At 45.9% G+C, this 24123-nt stretch overlaps 1 protein-coding gene across 1 annotated transcript; it reads left to right on the forward strand.

Annotated features, from left to right (window-relative positions):
- Nucleotides 1-22486: 22486 nt before the first annotated feature.
- LOC149442381 (vomeronasal type-2 receptor 26-like) lies at nucleotides 22487-23886 on the forward strand. Its single transcript, XM_089656165.1, has one exon. The coding sequence runs from the start codon at nucleotides 22502-22504 to the stop codon at nucleotides 23378-23380; it is 879 nt and encodes a 292-aa protein (XP_089512291.1). The 5' UTR covers nucleotides 22487-22501; the 3' UTR covers nucleotides 23381-23886.
- Nucleotides 23887-24123: the final 237 nt, after the last annotated feature.

Raw genomic sequence — 24123 nt, forward strand, 5'->3', positions numbered from 1 at the left:
TAGTGAAGAATGAATTAGGAACTGGTAGGGGAAGTGTACAGAATATGTACAAGATTTTGGGTAAAATATACATTTTTAGGGTCGCCACGCGGCCTAGTTTGGAGAGTTCTGAGGTGCGTAGAGTGTTTAGTTCTCGGGGTATACTTTCAAGCAATATTTTGTGGTTTGCTGTGTATAGATGGTCTGTCGCTGGTGTGAGTCTAATTCCTAAGTAAGGAATGCTGTTAGTTTCCCATGTAAACGGGAATTGTTTGGTCAGTTGGGTTTGGAGTTGGGTTGAGATGTGAAAGTTAAGTATGGAAGATTTGGGTTCATTAAGTTTATAGTATGACACTGTTGAGTAAGTAGATAGATGTGAGCGAATCGTTTGGAGGGGTTTTTTAGGGTTGGTTACCATAAATATTATATCGTCCACAAATAGGCTGATTTTGTGTTCCATGTTAAGATGTGTAATTCCTGTGAATGTTCTATCCTCTCTCAGTTTAGAAGCTAGGGGTTCAATAAGGAGTGTAAATATTATCGGGGAGAGTGGGCAGCCTTGTCTTGTACCATTTGATATGTCGAAGGGATTGGATAATGTGCCATCTGTCAGAACTCTAGCGGACGGTTGAGAATATAATGACAAGATGGCTTTCATCATCCAACCTGTGATGCCAAATTTTTGAAGTGTCAGTTTCATGAATTGCCAATGTATTCGGTCGAACGCTTTTTCTGCATCCAATGATAGGAGGAAAGAGGGGGTCTTAGTACTTTCTAAATTATGCAGGAGGGAAATAATTCTCCTGGTAGCATCGGGTGCTTGTCGACCTAGGATGAAACCTACTTGATCCGGGTGTATTAGCAGGGGAAGGTAGGGAAGAATTCTTCTGGATATAATTTTTGCGTAGAGTTTTATGTCGGTATTGAGTAGTGAGATTGGCCTATAGTTCTGAACTAGTTGGGGGTCTTTGCCAGGTTTGGTATAGTCCTTATGATGGATTGCAACATGTCTTTGGGAAATGAGCCTGTGGTGGCAGCGTGGTTGAAGAGTTTGGTCAGATGTGGCGATAGTTCTGTGGCAAGGTGTTATAGTATTCGTTAGTGTAACCGTCATTTCCTGGTGATTTATTAATTGGTAGTGTTTTAATGGTCATGGTCTATTTCTTTGGGTGATATCGGGGTGGAAATGGAGTCACGTTTCTGTGGATAGCTGAGGAAGATTGGTTGTTTGGAGGAATTGCTGTATGGTCGCGGTCGTTGGTTGAATGGTGTTAGGGTCGTTTTTAAGGTTATAAAGATTTTGGTAATATTCTGCAAAAGCGTTCTCTATATCTTGTGGGTTTGTGTTTAGGGTATTTGTAGATGGGTGTTTAATTGAGGCTATTTTGGATTTCAGACGTTTTTGTTTTACCGATTTGGCTAACAACGAGCTGGCTTTGTTACCAGGTGAGTAGAATTTCACTTTCATTTTCTGGAGATTTAGATCATATTTCTGGAGTAAAAGGGATCTTAATTTATTTCTATCTGCTGTCAGAGACGCAGAGATTGCTGGGTCTTGAGATTTTTTGTTTTTTTCTTCATTTGATTTGATTGATGTTAGGAGGTTATCTATTTGTTGGGTTCTGTTTTTGTTAATGCGAGCGTTTAGTTGTATCAGAATACCTCTCATGTATGCTTTATATGTTGACCGTAAAGTGGTTATGGATATATCAGGGGTATCGTTAAATTAAAAAAATGTTTTGTGCGCATCAATTATCTGTTGCTTGTAGACTTGGTTTTTCAGCAGGAACGAGTTCAGTCGGGGTATAGTCGAATATTGTTTGCTGTCAAGAGAGATTGTGATCGGAGCGTGGTCTGACCACGTGATAATGCCAATCTTGGAGGAGGTGATGTGCTGCAGTGTCCATTTATCGGTGAGGAAGAAGTCTATTCTAGAGTAGGATGAGTGGGATGGAGAAAAGTAGGTATAGTCCTTTTCTGTACTGTGTTGACATCTCCAGACATCGTGCAGATCGTTGGAATGGAGAAATTGGTTGAAGGTCCGTCTTGAAGATCTTGTATTGGATGAGGAGTCCAGAAGAGGATTACCGATGATGTTAAAGTCCCTGCCAATGAGTAGTCTGCCTTTTCTATGTCGGTTTATGGTGGAGTTAAGTTTGTTAAAGAATTGAATTTGATTGGTGTTAGGGCCATATACGTTCACCAATGTATATGTAGTTTTGTTGATATTGCATATCAATATATGGTAGCGACCTTGTGGGTCCGCTGTTTCTGAAATAAATTGGAATTTCAGGCAGTCTCTTATAGTTGTAATGACGCCGTTCTTTTTTTAGGATTCGTTGCCATATACATTGTGGAGAACTGAGGAATGTTGAATTTAGGGATTTTGGAAGAGGCGAAGTGGGTCTCTTGTAGGAATACGATGTCAGGTTGGATGGTGCGGAGTTCTCTTGAAAGCAGGGATCTTTTGAAGGGAGAGTTGAGACCTCGGACATTTAGCGAAGATATATTTATCATTTTGTTGATTGTAGATGGTTTGAATGTCGTAGCTTTGGTAATTCAGGTGCTATGAAGAGGAGTGGACTTTTCTGTGGTGGAGACGATGGACCATCAGATGTGCAATTTTGTGAAGATGGGACTGCTGCTTTTGTGGACTCGGTGTTCAGCTGTGCAGAGAGCGATGTTGAGAGGGACAATTCTCGCTGTCGAAGACTGGTAGCTTGGGGTAAAAACAGGGGTAAAAATGAGGGTAAGAAAGACTTGCAGACAACGCAAGTAACATGTGTAGCAGTATCTTCTACTGTGTATGAAGGAGGCATGAGGAAGCATGACTCTTCCGAGAGCTCATGCTGGGGACGAGCTTGGATGAACAGTTTGTTCGATCGATCGGGGCCGATTGCCAGCTTGTGTGTTAGTAATTGGTGCCCAGGGAATTGAGCGTGGAGATAATAATGCAACTGAGTGGAGGCTATATCCGCTCAGTTTCCATGTGTTGTAGTCAGTTGGATGCCGGTTGATGGGAGTCGGGTGGTATAATGCTCCATGACTTTAATAATTCAATGCCTGCTTCTAGGGAATTAATTGTGAAAAATCTGCCTTGGTATTTGACATTGAGTTTCGTAGGGAAGCCCCATTGATATGCGATGTTGTGGTTCCGTAATGCTTTGGTTATGTTGACGAGCTTTTTACGGTTGTTTAGTGTGGCTTTGGACAAGTCTGCGAACAATTTAATGTTTGCTTGGGCTGAAGGGATGGAGGACGGATTCCTGGCTGCAATCATCATTTTTTCCTTCACATGGTAAAAATGTATGCGCGCCAATATGTCCCTGGGAATCGTCGTAGGTAAAAATGTTGGTTTGGGGCTTCGATGTGCTCGATCTATAGCCAATTCCACGTCAGTGAGGGTGGGAATAAGATTTTTCATATAATTTTGTATGAAAGGGACAATGGCATCTGTAGCTATGGATTCTGGAATCCCATGGAATTTGATGTTGTTCCACCTGGAGCGACCTTCTAGATCTGCCAGTTTGAGGTTGATTTGTTCGATGTCTGTCGTATGGTCTGTATGTGCATCTATAAGATTGTTATGTGTGGTGCACATTTCTCCTAATTTTTTCTCGATATGGCGGATGCGTTTTTCCTGGTTTTGAACCGTGTTGGAAATTTGGGATAGTGAAGCCGTCAGATCATTTTGTAGTGTTTGTCGCAGGGAAAGGAGCATGTTCTTCATGGAAATCTCCGTGATAGGTTGGTCAAAATCAGAATAGGATTCAATTAGAGATGGAGCAGCATCAGAAATTAGGGTAGGAGAGAAAGAATGCAGCTGTCTGTCAGGGGGAGATCCCATATCCAGCCTAGGTCTGGATTTTGCCGGGCTGCTAGTTGTAGGAGACGGGGGGGGGGGGGAGGACTCACCGGGGTCTCCTGGGTAGAGGGGTCCCTTAAGCCTGGGGTCCGGATAATGTTCAGCTTGGTGGTCTGTGGTCTCCCCTTGATGCTATTGCTGGGCAGATGAGCCGTTTTGCAGGGGACCGGCGCCATCTTGGTTGCAGGGAGTGAGAGCTGGGTAAAAACGTATCATTTTTGCAGGGTGACCTGGCGCTTTCCTCCTGCGGGTCACAGCCCTGTTGGATGGCGAGGGTTTGATGGCTCTATGGAGCTAATTAGAATTCCCTGGGGTCGTAGTGTGCCAGCGTTAGGCTGGCGGGCGGGCGGAGCTCTCTTCAGTGAGTGTCCGTCCTCAGAGCCGGCCGCGCATGCGCCCCAATCCATTCCTTTATGACTCCAGTGTCCCCATCCTCTGATGGTTCCTTCCAGCAGGATAATGCACCATGTCACAAAGCTCAAACCATCTCCAACTGGTTCATTAACCATGACAATGAGGTCACTGCACTACAATGGCCTCCACATTTGCTTCATGGATGTGCAGCTGACAAATCTGCAGCAACTGCGTGATGCTATCATGTCAATATGGACCAACATCTCTGAGGAACGTTTCCAACACCTTCTTGAATCTATGCCATGAAGAATGAAGGCCGTTCTGAAGGCAAAAGGGGGTCCAACCCTCTACTGGTACGGTGTACTTAATAAAGTGGCCGGGGAGTGCATATTATTCGGTGGGCAGTGACATCAGTCAGTATCACGGTTGATGGGAGATTCTGAACAATGACTTATTTTATTATGGGATAGATTTAGATACATTAAATGGTGAGAGCCAACCTGTCATGACCCTAGTGCTACGAGCAGTCGGGGACCTCAATATAGTCATGTGCAGAATATGGAGCTATAGGAAGATCAGTGACAGAACAGCTTCATAGAAGCTCAGGTTGGACATGGCCAGAAAGGGAGGACTGCCCATTTCCTGGTGACCCAGGCTGAATGCAGGGATAAGGGTTTCCTATGATTTTTGGTGGGATCCCATGCCATTTGCTTACACAAAGCTGTGTACTGTCCCATTTAAGAAAAAATGGCATGGGCCCCCATAACATTTATACCACCCCTTATCTTGGCACGTGTGTGGGTGCAGCAGTAAAAACACAGAGTCCAGTTGCAGATAAATTAGAACTTGTGTTGTAGAAAAATGTAAACTACAAACAACCCCAGCGGGAGAGCGCCGCTAAGGGTAACACTCAGAGTTCAGTTCTTGGCAGAGGGGCGATGTGTAAAGATGCACCAACAGTATCTGTCTTTAGAAGGCAGAATGTGGTCCGGTCCCAAAAGGAAGCTGCAGCACAGGTTTGCGAGTCCCTAGTGCAGCATTAACCCCTTCACTAGTCACTAGAGATTTGGGTCCCCCTATAGTCCTGCACACCCAGGCAACATGCATTTCCTTCCAGACTTGCACTCCAGAGACAGTAACCAGTCCTTGATCTTGGGTTTTTTTGTTTTATTAGGGGATTTTGAACTTGGGTGGGGTAAGGGGTGTATGGGATGCCCAAAGGAACTGCAATTGAGGACAATCTTCCTGGAACTTTGTACAAGTCTCTTTAAAACAAAGAATCATCTTATTGGAGAGCTAGCCAACCTCTCCTGGTGGACCACCCCAGACCCTAGATACTTCTTTATCCAGCTGTCTGAAGGAATCCCTGAGCAGTGGATCCAGTGCCTGTCACTTTAAATGTAAGGCAGTCCCGGGAAGAAAGCTAATCCAGTTTCTCACTAGAGTGCTCCTTCCCCTCTCTGGCCCAGGGGGTGCATGCCCACTCATTCAGTCCTCCTATGAGCTGGTGGTTTGGTTGATGCTCTCAGGCCTTCTGCTGGGCTGCTCCTTCCCTACTGCAAAAGTGATCCTTGCTCTGGGGGCTGGTGAAGTCCTGAGCTTTCCTCCTTTCCAGGACTAATGCCTATAGGTAAGCCCCTTCCCACCCGAACCCCCTCCCAGGCTCCTGCTCTTCAGCCTCTCACACATCTTCCACCCAAACTCTCCCTGCTGCTGAGCAGGATTGGTCACTCTTAAGGGCTATCCTGGCCCCATGCCAAGCCTTCTGTTCAGGATTGGCCAGGATCCCTCAACAGTGCAAACTAGCTCCACCTCACCCACTGAGTTCTAGAGACTCCCCCAAGTCTCTAGATCAGGTGAGGTGTCAGGGAACTGCTCTACAGAGCATCTCAGCCCTGACTTAATTTCACCCTGCTAAATATTACACCTGGACTGCTGCTCAGCCCTCCCAACTACCAATTGACTCCATCTCCCTCTAGATATCTAGGAGGGTGCTAGCCTGTTCCTGTTCATCAGGAACCTTTCCCTTCCACTATCACTTTCCCTAATAGACGGGATGTGACAAAACATGGGGGTCACCAAAGATGGCCACCAAAGGTCACCTGGACACATAGTAGCGAACCGGAATGTTGCCTCCAGAAGCCAAGAAACCATAGAAAAAAATGATTTTCCTTTGACTTATTTTTGACCTATTTTCCAGGATGTGTCGGGTGCCACCTACAGTGAAGAAAGCAGACTGCACCTGCCTACAGGCATACAGCCTTGGTGGCTTGTAGGGATGGTCTATATGTTTGAGTGTTCGCTGAACATACGAACATCTGGGGCGTTCAACGGGCCATTCGCCCATATGCCCCACAGTGCAATGCGCTCTGGTGACGCATTGTAATTGGCCAAAGCATTGCACCTGACCAGCGGATTCAGCGCAGTCCCGGGAAAACGGGGTCCTTAAAATAGATTAAATTTTTTGATTCTCTCCTCCTTCTTGGTCCCGATCCTCTCCCGGTCCCGTTCCTCTTCTCCTTCCTGGTCCCGATCCTCGCCTCCTTCTTTTTCCCGATCCTCTCCTCCTTCCTGGTCCCGATCCTCGCCTCATTCCGGGTCCCAATCCTCGCCTCATTCTTGTTCCCGATCCTCTCCTCCTTCCTGGTCCCGATCCTCGCCTCCTTCCTGGTCCCAATCCTATCCTCCTTCCTGGTCCCGATCCTCTCCTCCTTCCTGGTTCTGATCCTCTCCTTCCTGATCCAGATCCTCTCCTCCTTCCTGGTCCCGATCCTCTCCTCCTTCCTGGTCCTGATCCTCTCCTTCTTCCTGGTCCTGATCCTCTCCTCCCTCCTGGTCCCGATCCTCTCCTCCTTCTTGGTCCCGATCCTCGCCTCCTTCTTGGTCCCGATCCTCGCCTCCTTCTTGGTCCCGATCCTCGCCTCCTTCTTGGTCCCGATCCTCGCCTCCTTCCAGTGACGTCACTTCTGCCCGTGCGTTCCACGTGGGTTCCGGTGCACTTCCTCACATACACAGGGCATCCCGACTCCATTCTCCCATCTTCCATCCCAGATGACAGCGGCAGACCCTGCTAAAGCAGTGAGCTAAGGGCCTACTAATCTGATACGTCTGAAGTTTGTAGTCCTCTTGTGAGTGTTTTAACCTCTTTAACCCCTCCCCCTCCAGAGGATCCCCCCCCTCCTGACCAGGCCATTTTTTTCATTACAACTCTGCGCTACTTTAATTGACAATTGTGCGGACATGCAACGCTGCACCCAAATGAAATTTACATCCTTTTTTCCCCATGAATTGAGCCTTCTTTTGGTGGTATTTGATCACCTGTACATTTTTTATTTTTTGCGCTATAAGCAAAAAAAAAGACCAACAATTTTGAGAAAAAAAACAAGATTTTGGACATTTTGCTATTAAACATGTCCAGTAAAAAAATTTTAAAAATCAAATTTCATCATAAATTTCGGCCAAAATGTATCCTGCACCGTGTCTTTGCTAAAAATAAAAATCCCAATACGTGTAAATTAATTGGTTTACATGAAAGTTATAGCGTTCACAAATGGAGGTATAGATAATGAGATTTTATTTTCTACTAGTAATGGCGACAATCAGCGACTTTTAGCGGGAATGCGGCAGACATTCTGACACTGGGGGGGAACCAACTTGGTGTCACTGACATCTCCAGTGACACCAATGCAGTGATCAGTGCTAATAAAAAGCACTGACACTGTACTAATGGCACTGGGCAGGAAGGAGTTAACATGAGGGGCGAAAGGGTTAACTGTGTGCTGGGAGTGTATTACTAGGGGGCGGTGGTGTGTGCTTCACTGTAATCACACTGCTCTGGATGGCAGTGCTGTGCAGTGTGCCTGAGCTGACAGGGAGGAAGTTTGTAAACAAAACAATCTTCCTCCCCGTCGAAGATGCTCGGTAATCACTGGACGACGGTGGGTAATTACCGGCCAGGACCCGGTGATGGACAGTCGTGGGCGCAAATGGCTCAGGCACGCCCCCTACCAGGAAATGCAAAATAACATACATATATTTCTTTATTTATTTATTTCAGGTACTTATATAGGGCTGTCAATTTACGCAGAACTTTTACATGTATATTGTACATTCACATCAGTCCCTAACCCTCAAGGTGTGTACAATCTAAGGTCCCTAACTCACATTCATATACAAGGGGCAATTTAGACAGGATCCAATTAACCTACCAGCATGTCTTTGGAGTGTGGGAGGAACCCGGAGTACCCGGAGGAAACCCACGCAGATATATATATATATATATATAAATATAAACACATGTGATTCTGTGCACAGATGCCGCCCTGGAGCAGTATATCTGCTATAGGGTGGTCCTTAAGCATTAATAAACCATCTTTATACACATACTGCACTTAGCTGGCACCTCCTGTCCTTCCCTACATAGCTGGTCACTCCCTGTGGACGGCTGCCACCGGCAACTCTTTGGATTTTTTGTATATTGTGGAATTCTGGGCCTTAAAGGGACTTTGTCAGAGTAATTAGGACTTATAAGGACTCCCTTACATATTGTTTGCATTACCATTGGTCCTAGTTAAGCGCCAGATCATACTGTTCTCTTTGTGGGGGGAAGCCCCCTGCACCAATTCACCCCTCCATGTTCAGGGCATGTGTCCTCCTGGTGTGGTTTGGGGGGGAGTGTCAATCACCCCCCTCTCTTTCCTGACCTGCCGGGCTGCAGGCTCAGATAAGGGTCTGGTACAGATTTGGGGGAGACCTCAAGTCATCTATTTTTTTAATTATCTGTACTGTCCTGACATTTGGGGGATATCTGTACTGTCCTGACATTTGGGGGATATCTGTACTGTCCTGACATTTGGGGGATATCTGTACTGTCCTGACATTTGGGGGATATCTGTACTGTTCTGACATTTGGGGGATATCTGTATTGTCCTGACATTTGGGGGGGGATCTGTACCGTCCTGACATTTGGGGGATATCTGTACCGTCCTGACATTTGGGGGGGGATCTGTACCGTCCTGACATTTGGGGGATATCTGTACTGTCCTGACATTTGGGGGATATCTGTACTGTCCTGACATTTGGGGGATATCTGTATTGTCCTGACATTTGGGGGATATCCGTACTGTCCTGACATTTGGGGGATATCCGTACTGTCCTGACATTTGGGGGATATCTGTATTGTTCTGACATTTTTGGACCTCAAGAAATTAGATTGGCTGTCAGTACTTCAGGATTGATCGTTTTCAGATCTATCCCATAGTTTGTGAACTCTATAACTTTCCTACGGATAAATAATACATCCTAATTTGGGTTATTTTCACCAAAGACATGGAGCAGAATACATCTCGGCCTAAATTTATGAAGAACAATTATTTATTTGCAAACTTTTATAACAGAAACAAAGAAAAACGTGAGGGTTTTTTTTCAAAATTTTGGGCTTTTATTGGTAATTTAGCAAAAAATAAAACCCCCAGCAGTGATTAAATACCACCAAAAGAAAGCTCTAGTTGTGTGAAGAAAATGATAAAATTTTAGTTTGGGTACAATGTTGTATGACCGCGCAATTGTCATTCAAAGTGTGAGAGCGCTGAAACCTGAAAAATGGCCTGGGCAGGAAGGGGGTAAAAGTGCCCGGTATTGAAATGGTTAATAATTATGATGATAATAATAATAATTTCTGATTTCAGGTTCCGGTATCTCGATGCTCAGATCCCTGTGTACCCGGCAGCAGAAAAAAGTTTGGCTCTTCCATATATAAATGCTGCTATGAGTGTTCCCCGTGTCCAGAAGGAGAGATATCCAACATTTCCGGTTTGTATTTGTTAGTAAGTGATTGTTGGACTCGGCAGACTTTACCAATGTAGTTAACCGGTTCCGTGCCGCCCTATAGCAGAAATACTGCTACAGCTCGGAACGGGTGCGCACAATCATGTATATATATGTGATTTCACAGTTCTGGGTAGCACCGCCATTTGCAGCCTCGGCTGTCAATCATCGGGTCCTGGCCGGTGATTACTTGCTGGTACCCGGTGATCACCGAGTATCTCCGACAGGGGAGAGACCTGTGTATAGACAACACAGATCTCTCCTCTGTCAGCTCCTGCACACTCATTTGTATGGCTCTGCATAGCAGCATGCTTGCAGTGAAACACAAACACAGCACACAGGTAACCCTTTGATCACCCCTTATGGTAACCCCTTCCTGCCCAGTGCCGTTAGTACAGTGTTGGTGCTTTTTATTAGCACTGATCACTGTATTGATATCACTGGGGATGTCAGTAACACCAAGTCAGTCCCCCCCCCCCCCCAGTGTCAGAATGCCCGCCGCACTCCCACTATAAGTCGCTGATCGCCTCCATTACTAGTAAAAAACAAACAATTCCAGTATATATCCCGCGATTTGTAAACGCTATAACTTTCACATAAACCAGTTAATTTACACGTATTGAGATTTTTTTTTAGCAAAGACACGGAGCAGAATACATTTTGGCCTAAATTTATGAGGAAATTAGATTTTTTTTATTTTTTTACTGGACATGTTTTATAGCAAAATGTCCAAAATATAGTTTTTTTCCTGAAAATATTTTTTTTGTTTATAGCGCAAAAAATTAAAGACGCACAGACGATCAGATACACCTGGCACACCATCCCACCGATGGGTCCCAACACACCATCCCATCGATGGGTCCCAACACACCATCCCACCGATGGCTCCCAACACACCATCCCACCGATGGCTCCCAACACACCATCCCACCGATGGCTCCCAACACACCATCCCACCGATGGCTCCCAACACACCATCCCACCGATGGCTCCCAACACACCATCCCACCGATGGCTCCCAACACACCATCCCACCGATGGCTCCCAACACACCATCCCACCGATGGCTCCCAACACACCATCCCATCGATGGGTCCCAACACACCATCCCACCGATGGGTCCCAACACACCATCCCACCGATGGGTCCCAACCATTCGCTTTAGCTTAAAAGTATGTGCCGCCTCCAAAGACCAACAACCGCCCCGGAGCCAGAACACACCGAGAATAAAAAAAAACCACCCACACACACCCCCCAGGGAGGGTGGGAGGAAAGCTCGCTCCACCGATGCCTTATCCCTGGACTGAATAGGATGACCCCCCCCCCCCCACAACCACACCCAAAGGTGCCGAAGACCCCACCCTGCACTCCCGTCACCAATCAAATAGCCTGCCCATTTTCTAACTCCCACCTACTTTTCTCTTAACCCTTTCTTGTCTTTCCTACCCCCCTCTTAAGTCATGTCTACCCTGCGCTATTTTCTTTTTCTTGCTTTTTGCTACAGGCATCTCTTTCCAGTCAATGTTATTACCTCAGCCACTTCTCAACTACTCAACTTAACCTCCTCTTTTAACCGAATACAATGGACACAAGCCACCACTTACTCCAATGGCAACACCCTCAACCTCGCATTCTCCCACTTATGCACTCCCTGTAACCTCTCCAACATCCCTTTTCCTCTCTCTGACCACAACCTTCTCAGTTTCACACTTTCCCTGTCTCCTACCTCCCATGCCTCCAACCAGCAAACGGTTACCCGCAGGAAACTTGGCCACCTCAACCCTTCCCTTCTTCATCCTGCTACTGACTGCCGTTATGATGAAATCGCTCCCCTGTCCTTCCCAGACCTGGGCACTTCTGCCTACAACAACATTCTGTCATCCTTCCTGGACACCATGCTCCTCTCACTACACGCAGAACCAGGCCTCACCTGTCACAACCCTGGCAAACAGATGACACCAGAAGTCTCAAGAGATGCAGCCGTGCTCTTGAGCGAGTATTTAGTAAAACTAAATCCCTGAAAGACTTCACCCTCTACAAATCCCTCCTTCTCAAATACAGCTCCTGCCTCCATACTGCTAAACAAACCTACTACACGAGTCTCATCAAAACCTTCTCATCCAAATCCTGTCAACTCTTTTCTACCTTTAACTCCTTACTTCACCCCACACTGCCTCCAGCCACCAACTAGCTTACTGCCCAGGATATTGCCAATCATTTCAATAACAAAATCAACACAATTCGTCATGAGATAGCCAGCATCCAGCTTTCTCTACCAACCAACTCACCAACTCCAACACCACAATCAACACTTTCCTCTTTCAACCCCATTACCACTGAGGAAGTTGCCAAACTCCTTTCCTCTGTCCACCTCACCACCTTTCCCCTGGACCTGTCCTCTCTCAATTACTATGACCACCTTCCTGCTCCATCCTAAACTTTCAAACCCACATCTTCAACCTTTCCCTCTCTTCAAGCATGTTTCCCTCCACGCTCAAACATGTACTGGCCACCCCCATACTTAAAAAATCCTCACTGGACCCCACCTGTTTGAATAACCTAAGACCCAGCTACCTGCTGCCATTTGCCTCCAAGCTTCTTGAATGCCTTATCCACAGTTGTATGAGTTGCTACCTCCTTGACAACAACCTTCTCAATCCCCTACAGTTCTGCTTCCTCCCGCAATGTTCCACTGAAAATGCTCTATTAAAACTCACCAATGACCTGCTAACTGCTAAAACCAATGGCCATTACTCCATACTCATACTCTTAGACCTTTCTGCTACCTTTGACACAGTTGACCACCCACTCGTCCTCAACAAACTCCACTCCCTTGGCCTCCATGACTCTGCTCTTTCCTGGGTATTCTGGTACCTATCTCTGTGCACTTTTAGTATCACATACAATACCATCTACTCTGCTCCTCTTCCTCTTTCTGATGGGGTCCCCCACGGCTCCGTCCTTCGGCTCCTCCTCTTCTCCCTCTATATCTCTTCTATAGGCCAGTTGATAACCTCTATTGGCTTCCAATCCCACCTCTATGCTGATGACACCCAGATCTATCTCTCAACTCCTCATTTCACCCCCTCAATCCCCTTACAGGTCACAAGTTTACTAAGTGACATATCAGTATGGATGTCACACCGCTGCCTCAAACTCAATCTTTCTAAAACTGAGCTTCTAATAGTTCCTCCTTCTGTATCCCCTCCCCATGACTTTACCATTGAGATCAACGGCACAACCAATGGTCCCTCCACACATGCTAGGTGGTGCTTGGTGTAATCCTAGACTCTGACCTCTCCTTCATCCCCCACATCCAATATCAGGCTAAATTTTGCAGCCTCAAACACCGGAACATTTCCAGAATTCGCCCTTTCCACACTAAAGACACCACACAACAGCTTATTCACTCCTTGGTTATTTCCCAACTTGACTACAACTCCCTTCTCACTGGCCTACCCTTACACTGGCTATCCCCCCTTCAGTATGCTATGAACACTGCTGCCAGACTAATGCACCTTACTAACCAATCCATGACTACTGCCCATCTCTTCACTGGCTTCTACTAGCCCAACATATCATTTCAAAATACTAACCACAACATGCAAGGCCATCCACAACATCGCCCCCAGCTACATCACCAACCTCATCTGCAAATATCGTCCTCTTCTCCCAAGACCTCCTGCTCTCCAGTTACCTCCTCCCACACTCGCCTTCAGAACTTCTCTCCCATCCTCTGGAAGATGGCCACCTAAAAGCAAAGGATTTGAGTCTCTGTAGCATGACCTCCGACAGGTTCAAGCTGAGTGCCTCAGACTTCTGATAATTTATTTGAAAATTAGATAATTCACCATAACGTCTAAATTCAGCCATCAAGTTGGGAATGGTGACATCCAGTTAACTGCTAAAAAAGAGCAAATCATCTGCATAAGTAGAGACCTTATGGCATTATGCCCAGTCAAGATATTATGAATGTTCAGCTTACTCCTAACATAGTGTAGAAATGGTCCACACATTAAAAGGAAAATGAGAGGTGAAAAGGCACAACCGTGTCTTGTACCATTTGTAACAGGGAAAGGAGACGAGCAATCCATTAGCACCTGTGCTGTGACTCCGTCCACGTTCTCATAGTCGGACTAAGGCCTATGTCTTCCAGTGTGACCCTGATGAAGGACAAATTCACGCTGTCAAAGGCCTTTTCACATCAGTAGAACGAAGGAGAGTTGGAGTAGTCCCTGGCAGGACAGAATGTATAACATTAAGTCTTTGGATCATACCATCACATGCCTCTCTGTCCGGCATAAAGCCCACCCGGTCAAAATGGATAATGTTATTAAGATAAGGAATCAGATGGGTAGCTAAGATTTTAGTGAATAGTTTTGGATCAAGCTTGAGCAGAGAAATAGGCCTTTAGTTGGCGCATCCAGTGGGATCTTTCATTCTTTGGTGATCACTGAGATATGGGCTGTTAGTGTTTCTGGGTGTACAGTGTGTTCATGAGAAAGGGTATTGAGCAGGTTTTTCCTGAAAGCACTTTTACTAGGCCAGGGAGAAGCCATCTGAGTCTGGTGCTTTGCCAGTTTTCATTTGCTTGATGACCTGGGAAAAATCCAGAGAATTTATTGGTTAAGCAAGGCTATAGATTGTTTCCAGAAGGCATTCTGGTGCTCCGACCATAATCCAGAATCCTCTCTCTGAGTATATCACCAAGCACATTTATCTATTCTGGGCTGGAGTGACAATGTATAAGGAAGCAAAATACTCCCTAAATGCTTGCGCTATCTCAGAGGGCATGAACAGGTGGGTTACAGTAGTGGCGTACTACCAGTAGATATGTTTTGGATTTCCATTGTCTAAGCACTCTAGCAAGAGATTGACCACATTGGTTTCCATATTTGTAGAAATTATGTCTGCATTTAACAAGAGTGGCTTTAGCGTTATCTAGAACTCAAATATACTCAAAGGATAAGCTCACCTTTTGTAGCATGTTACATGTCACAGCTATATTCAGGGTGCAACATGTAGCATGTAATGAACGGACCGCCCCCCTCCACTAGCTGTAACAATTTAAAAAAATGGGGGCTCTGTCCGCCCGGCCATGTCACTCATTCACAGTATTCTGTGCATATCTTCTCAGTCTTCTCAGAAGCCCGCCTCACTACCTGCCCCCTGGACCCTATCCCCTCTCAACTCCTCCGGTCACCCCCCTCTTCCCTCATCCGCTCCCTTACCCACATCTTCAATCTCTCCCTCTCTACTGGCGTCTTCCCCTCCCCCCTAAAACATGCGCACATCACCCCCATACTCAAAAAGCCCTCCCTGGATCCCACTGACCTCAACAACCTCAGACCAATTTCCCTGCTGCCACTCACGTCCAAGCTCCTTGAGCGCTTGGTCTACGATCGCCTAAGCGCCCACCTAACTGACAGCAACCTCCTTGACCCACTACAGTCCGGCTTCCGTCCCCTACACTCCACCGAAACTGCCCTCCTCAAAATCACCAACGATCTACTAACCGCCAAAGCCAAAGGCGACTACTCTGTCCTCCTTCTCCTAGACCTCTCCGCGGCCTTTGACACAGTTGACCACCCCCTCCTCCTTAATAAACTACTCTCCCTCTGCATCAGAGACACCGCTCTCTCCTGGTTCTCGTCCTATCTATCCCAACGCTCCTTCAGCGTTTCCTACAACGGTGCCACCTCCTCTTCCCTCCCCCTCTCTGTTGGGGTCCCCCAGGGCTCTGTCCTTGGACCCCTTCTCTTCTCCATCTACACCTCCTCCCTTGGCAAACTCATACACTCCCACGGCTTCAACTACCAGCTCTACGCTGATGATACTCAAATCTACCTATCCACCCCTCACCTCACCCCCACATTCTCTGCCCGCATCACTCACCTCCTAAACGACATCTCTGACTGGATGTCGCTCCATTTCCTCAAGCTCAACCTCTCCAAAACCGAGCTTCTCGTCTTTCCCCCTTCCCGCGCCCCCCCCCCCATCCTTTCCATCACTACCAACAACACCACCATCAATCCCGCCCAGCAAGCCAAGGTCCTTGGCGTCATTCTGGACTCAAACCTTTCCTTTCAACCTCATGTCAAATCACTTACAAATACATTCAGGCTCCACCTCTGCAACATCGCCAAGATACGCTCCTTCCTTACCCCAGACACCACTAAACTACTCGTACACTCCCTGATTATCTCACGCCTTGACTACTGCAACTCCCTCCTCACCGGCCTACCCCAGTGCAAACTCTCCCCGCTTCAGACCATCCTGAACTCAGCTGCCAGACTCATCCACCTCACCAGCCGCTCCACCTCTGCCACCCCCCTCTGCCTCTCCCTCCACTGGCTCCCCATTGCCCAACGCATTAAATTCAAACTGCTCACTCTGACCTATAAGGCCATTCACAACACTGCCCCTAACTACCTCACCGACCTGATTCCCAGGTACCACCCTACCCGTACCCGTCGCTCTTCACAGGACCTCCTATCTTGCTCCCTGGTCTCCTCCTCCCACGCACGACTGCAAGACTTCTCCAGGTCCTCCCCCATCCTCAGGAACTCACTACCCCAATCCATCAGACTGTCACCTTCAGGCGCTCCCTGAAAACCCACCTCTTCAGGGAAGCCTACCCCACCCTCACCTAACAGCCGCTGCCCTTCCCTCCTCCTACCACTCCATCCCCCACAGCCATTTCCTCCTGTACCACTACCCCCTCCCTCCTAGATTGTAAGCTCGAAAGAGTAGAGCCCTCTTACCGCTTGTGTGCTGTTTGATGTTACTGTACTGTTTCATGTATTGTCCCCCCCTCTATTGTACAGCGCTGAGCAAACCCTTTGGCGCTATATAAACTCGATAAATAAATAAATATGAAAAAACTACAAGTTCCGACAGTCTTTATAACCATCGGCTTGTAGTTTTGAAAGCTTGAAAGCTTTTGGCCCAGGGGACAAGTACAACCCAGAAGCCCATGGTGCAGTGACTTGGCCCCCTCCCACTTTCCCTCTTTCCTGCCTCCTCCTGCCCCCCATCCCAGGCTAAAGTTCTCCTTCAGGTACTCTCTACTCACCCGGTGGGATGGGTTGGACAGCGCCTGGTTCAACTGGCATCAACTCCAGGTTCCCAAACTGGCCAGAAGGGGCTGCAGGAGGAACTCAGGGCAGCTTGGTTGGAGCTGGCCAGGGAAGGAGAGCCTCCGCTGAAGCACAGAGCTGGCCAGAAACAGCATACACCATCCATGTCAGGGGGTGGCCTGCGTCTGAGCTCACTCGGCAATGTTCTGGACATGCCCAGTGAATGTTAAATTTGTTGTCAAAATTTGACAAACTGAATTCTTGAAGTGTATATCATAGTAAAAAAAATGTGCGGGACATGAACATTTCTCAGCATTTTGTTCTTTTTAAAGGTCCAACAGTAAATTACCTGTGGACCTGCTAGAAATGCTCTGACTTCTTAAGTCCTATTGTGGGCTGACAATACCCAGCACTTTTGTGGACTTAATGGTGTCAGCTCTGTCCAGTTCTCTTTTGCTAATCTACTGAAAGAATCCTCTATCCTGTTCTGTACAAAATAAAGACTAATCAGTTTGTAGTCTTCAGATAAGAACTAGGAGGGCTAATTAGACTGTGCTGAGATAACTAAAGGCTTCTCCTGCTGCCCTCTCCTATGGTGGTCTCCACTGGACTCACTCACCCAGACCTAGTGGATGGAAAGGAGGTGGAGTTGCATTCCTTCTATCCCCACAGAGCACCTTGGACTTGGCTACCCTACTTTCTCTCCTCTGAATTACACATTATCATTCTTGGTGACTTTACCATCCGTTAGTGTTAACAGCCTGGCTACAGCTCAACTTCTCAACTTAACCTCATCTTGTGACCTAACACAATGGACATTCACTCTGATGGTAATACGCTTGGCCTTGTATAATCCCATCTCTGCACTCCTGGCAACTTCACCAACACCCCCTGTCCTTTCTCTGATCACAACCTTATCAGTTTCACAGTATACTTGTTTTCAACCACCTATCCCCCCAAGCAGCAAATGATTACTTGTAGAAACCTTCACTCTTCTCTTTTCTATTCTGCTACTGACCACCTCTATGACAAAATCTCTCCCATTTCCTGTCCTAACCCGGCCACCTCTGTCTACAACAGTTCACTCTCATCTTCAGTGGATGCACTTGATCCTCTAACTAATGAAATGACTAATGAAACCACCAAGCTACTCATTCACTCCCTTATTATATCTTGCCTTGACTTTTGCAACTCCCTTCTCATATACCGATCTCTCCATAGGCTATTCCCTCTCCAGTCTATCATGAATGCTGCTGCCAGAATCAACTACCTTACCAACTGCTCAATGTTTGCCACCTCTCTCTGCCAATCCCTCCACTGGCTTCCGATTGCCCAGTGAATCAAATTCAAAATGCTAACAACAACAACATACAAAGCTATACACAACTCTACCCCCAGCTACATCACCAGTCTTGTATACAGATATCTCCCAAACCATCCTCTCCTCTCCGCTCCTCTCATGATCTCCTGCTCTCAAGATCTCTTGCCTCCTCCTCTCCCATCCTCTGGAATTCTTGACCTCAATCTGTCTGGCTATCCCCTACTCTAGATGCCTTTAGGTGATCCCTGAAAACTCATCTGTTCAGGGAGGCAAAACATTGCAGAACAAACCTCCAAAAATGTTTTAAATATATTAATAGTAAAAAAGGTCCGGTCCCAGCATGTAGGCCCTTTACAGAATCATCTAGAGGGGGTGGCTGGGGACAAAGAGAAGGACAATGTATGAAATCCCTTCTTCAGCTCTGTGTATACAAAGGGGCATGGGGGGGGCTCTTGTCCTCAATGGGTATGGTATTGACACAGCTCCAGATGATCCACATTGGCTAACAATTGATATGATCCAAAAATATTTAGACAGAATAAAGGTGAATAAAGCCCCTGGACCGGATGGCATACACCCACGGGGCCTTAAAGAATTGATCTCTGTCATTTCACAGCCATTGTTTCTCATTTTTAGGGCCTCTTTAATGACTGGCATAGTACCACTGGATTGGTGTAAGGCCAATGTGGGGCCAATATTTAAAAAGGGGTCAAAATCTTTCCCAAGTAATTATAGACCTGTTAGTGTAACTCCTATAGTTGGGAAGATACTGGAGAGTTTAATAAAAGACACACAGAGGAGTTCTTGCTGGAAAAAAAATATTTTAAGCAACAGACAGCATGGATTCATGAAAGACAGAAGATGTCCAACAAATCTGATTTCTTTTTATGAAGAGGTGAACAAAATCTTGGAAAGAGTGGATGTGGGATATTGGGACAGAGGGGTGACAGTGGACATATTATACTTGGACAGAGGAGTGGCTGTGGACGTGGTATACTTGGACAGAGGAGTGGCTGTGGACGTGGTATACTTGGACAGAGGAGTGGCTGTGGACGTGGTATACTTGGACAGAGGAGTGGCTGTGGACGTGGTATACTTGGACAGAGGAGTGGCTGTGGACGTGGTATACTTGGACAGAGGAGTGGCTGTGGACGTGGTATACTTGGACAGAGGAGTGGCAGTGGACGTGGTATACTTGGACAGAGGAGTGGCGGTGGACGTGGTATACTTGGACAGAGGAGTGATGGTGGATGTGGTATACTTGGACAAAGGGGTGGCAGTGGATGTGGTATACTTGGACAAAGGGGTGGCGGAGGACATTGTACACTTGGATTTTGCAAAAGCGTTTTGCACAGTTCCCCACACACGGCTAATGTGTAAGGTAAAGTCTACGGGCTGGAAAAATCTGAATGTAAATGGATAGAAAACTGGCTAAAAGATCGTATTCAAAGAGTAGTGGGTAATGATTCATACTCTGAATGACCTAGGGTTGTCAGTGGTGTACTCCAAGGTTCAGTGTTATTAGTGGGGTTCCCCAAGGTTCAGCGTTATTAGTGGGGTCCCCCAAGGTTCAGCGTTATTAGTGGGGTTCCCCGAGGTTCAGCGTTATTAGTGGGGTCCCCCGAGGTTCAGCGTTATTAGTGGGGTTCCCCGAGGTTCAGTGTTATTAGTGGGGTACCCCAAGGTTCAGTGTTATTAGTGGGGTACTCCAAGGTTCAGTGTTATTAGTGGGGTACCCCAAGGTTCACTGTTATTAGTGGGGTCCCCCAAGGTTCAGTGTTATTAGTGGGGTACCCCAAGGTTCAGTGTGATTAGTGGGGTACCCCAAGGTTCAGTGTGATTAGTGGGGTACCCCAAGGTTCAGTGTGATTAGTGGGGTACCCCAAGGTTCAGTGTTGGGACCGTTACTTTTAATATATTTATAAACAATATAGGATTTGGGATTATAAATCCCATTTCAGTGTTTGCAGATGACACCAAGCTGTGCCGGGAATAACGTCCTTACAGGATGTCTCCAACTTACAAGCCGACCTCAATGCTCTGTGTGACTATGGGGACTATGGGGCCAATGAGGGCTAATGTTGATAAATGTAATGTTCTGCACTTGGGGGCTAAGAATATGCATGCATCATACATACTGGGGGGGGGGGGTACAACTGGAGGGTCAATGGTGGAGAAGGATCTGGGGGGTCAATGATGGAGAAGGATTTAGGGGTTTTCGTAGATCACAAGCTTACTAATGGCATGCAAGCTGCGGGTTCTAAAGTGAGCAAAATCCTCTCTTGTATTAGGAGAGATATAGACTCCAGAGAGAGAGATATCATCCCCCCCCTCCCCCCCCCAGGTACATATCATTATTAACACCTCATCTAGAATATGCAATTCAGTTTTGGGCACCAATTCACAAAAAGAACATTGGGGAACTGGAGGAAAAAAGCGAAGGGAAAGATTAGAGGAACTGAATGTATCCTCTACTTAAAAGAGGAGATTAAGGGGGATATGATCACCATGTATAAAACATAAGGGGGGGATATGATCTCCATGTATAATACATAAGGGGGGATATGATCTCCATGTATAATACATAAGGGGGGATATGACCTCCATGTATAATACATAAGGGGGGATATGACCTCCATGTATAATACATAAGGGGGGATATGACCTCCATGTATAATACATAAGGGGGGATATGACCTCCATGTATAATACATCAGGGGGGGATATGATCTCCATGTATAATACATAAGGGGGGATATGATCTCCATGTATAATACATAAGGGGGGATATGATCTCCACGTATAATACATAAGGGGGGATATGATCTCCACGTATAATACATAAGGGGGATATGATCACCACGTATAATACATAAGGGGTGGATATGATCTCCACGTATAAAACATAAGGGGGGGATATGATCTCCACGTATAATACATAAGGGGGGATATGATCTCCACGTATAATACATAAGGGGGGATATGATCTCCACGTATAATACATAAGGGGGGATATGATCTCCACGTATAATACATAAGGGGGGATATGATCTCCACGTATAATACATAAGGGGGGATATGATCTCCACGTATAATACATAAGGGGGGATATGATCTCCACGTATAATACATAAGGGGGGATATGATCTCCACGTATAATACATACGGGGGGATATGATCTCCACGTATAATACATAAGGGGGGATATGATCTCCACGTATAATACATAAGGGGGGATATGATCTCCACGTATAATACATAAGGGGGGATATGATCTCCATGTATAATACATAAGGGGGATATGATCTCCACGTATAATACATAAGGGGGGTATATGATCTCCATGTATAATACATAAGGGGGGATATGGTATCCATGTATAATACATAAGGGGGATATGATCTCCATGTATAATATATAAGGGGGGATATGATCTCCATGTATAATACATAAGGGGGGATATGATCTCCATGTATAATACATAAGGGGGGATATGATATCCATGTATAATACATAAGGGGGGATATGATATCCATGTATAATACATAAGGGGGGGATATGATCACCATGTATAATACATAGGGGGGATATGATCTCCATGTATAATACATAATGGGGGATATTATCTCCATGTATACTACATAAGGGGGATATGATCTCCATGTAGAATACATAAGGGGGGATATGATCTCCATGTATAATACATAAGGGGGGATATGATCATAGTGAGAGCTGTGATAATGTGGAATAGACTCCCTCCAGAGTTGGTTGTGGCCAACTCAGTGGATTTCTGAAGGAAAGTCCTGGATTCTTTCTTGGATACACAGAATATAACTGGATATATCATTTATAGGGAAAGTTGATCCAGGGAATATCCGATTGCCTCTCGGGGGATCAGGAAGGAATTTTTTTCCCTACAGGAGCAAATCTATCTATTATCTATCTATCTCCCACAATTAACTGATGGAGATCCTATTGCTAGCTGTGAGACAACACAAGACAGTTCATTTCCTCAGAAGCTCTGACCCCGATGCTCATTGTGTTTGTATTGTTCTTCCTGCAGACAGTGAAAACTGCATGAAATGTCCTGACAATGAATGGCCAAATGAGAAGAAGGATCGGTGTGTTCCAAGAGTGGTGGAATTTCTCTCCTACACTGATGACACCATAGTTGCCGTATTTTCAGCCGTCTCCATCCTCTGTTGCCTTCTGACTGGTTTAATATTGGGGATATTTATATATTACCGGGACACCCCCATTGTTAAAGCCAATAACCGGAACCTGAGCTATCTTCTCCTTGTCTCCATCATGCTGAGCTTCCTCTGTGTCTTCTTGTTCCTCGGCCATCCAGTAGATGTGACCTGCATGCTGCGTGTCACCTCTTTTGGTGTCATCTTCTCAGTTGCCGTCTCTTCTCTACTTGCCAAAAGTATCATGGTGTGTATTGCCTTTAAGGCCACCAAACCTGGGAGTCCCTGGAGGAAATGGATGGGAACCAAACTGCCCAATTGTATCATTTGTGTCTTCTCACTGGTCCAAGTCATAATCTGTGTCACTTGGTTGTCTATTTCTCCCCCCTTCCAGGATCGAGACACTCACTCTTATCAGGGGAAGATCATCATTCAGTGTAATGAGGGTTCAGTTATCGGCTTCTACTCTGTCCTGGGATATATGGGGCTTCTGGCAGCTGTGAGCTTCATTATCGCTTTTATGGCCAGGACATTACCGGACAGTTTTAATGAGGCCAAGTACATCACCTTCAGCATGCTGGTGTTCTGCAGTGTCTGGATTGCCATGATCCCGGCCTATCTGAGCACCAGAGGGAAATACATGGTGGCTGTGGAGGTCTTTGCTATAATAGCATCAAGTTCTGGACTTCTTGGCTGTATATTCTTCCCAAAATGTTACATAATTCTGTTCAGACCTGACCTGAATACAAAGACAGTTATCCGCTGATATGTATGGAGCAACACTGGGCTACCTGTAGTTATGGCATTATCTCTATTATTATTTATTTTAGTATTGTACTCGTGTTTGGGAATTTAAATATTTAATACTTACCTCTTCAGGACATGGTCAGTCTAATTGAGTCTCTCTTGAAGAGCTATGGATGCCACTAGTATCAGATACTTTGGGTTTGTTGGAAACCTTGTCCCCTGCTGGGTGTAGTGATTCCTCCCATCAGCCGTTACATCACTACAGAACAATGTAGTCTCTTATTGAGGAGGAACCACAGTGACCAGAGGGGGACAAAGTATCAAAAACATCCTAAACCGTCAGATACCAAAACCACCCATCACTCAAGAAAGGGAAGATTTCTGTCATCACCTTCCATAAAGGTAAATATTAAACACGTTCTCTTAGAAGATGATTGTGATGTCATTTGTCAGTGTCACATTCATTATATTTATCATTGTATGTAGATGTATCCGACTATATCAATAAATTCATAAAGCAGTAAAGGTGTACAGAAGAATGAAGTCATACAAATTACAGGAGCATAAATGACATGAAGAAAAACAGTAATGCAAACAGCAGGTCACATAGAATTAGTAGACTGAACGGAAGTTTACAGCCATAGTAATGGTGGAGAACAGTTTTTGTAGCAGCTGACTTTTATTTTTTTTCCTGGTGGAACTCCGCTTTGCGGTTAAGGCAGGGTAGAAGGAGGAGAAATATTGGAGGAGGGTAATCAAACA

Source organism: Staurois parvus, unplaced genomic scaffold (assembly GCF_062004578.1).
Source record: "Staurois parvus isolate SC_StPar_1 unplaced genomic scaffold, SC_StPar_1.0 ptg000893l, whole genome shotgun sequence".
Classification (NCBI taxonomy): Eukaryota; Metazoa; Chordata; class Amphibia; order Anura; family Ranidae; genus Staurois; species Staurois parvus.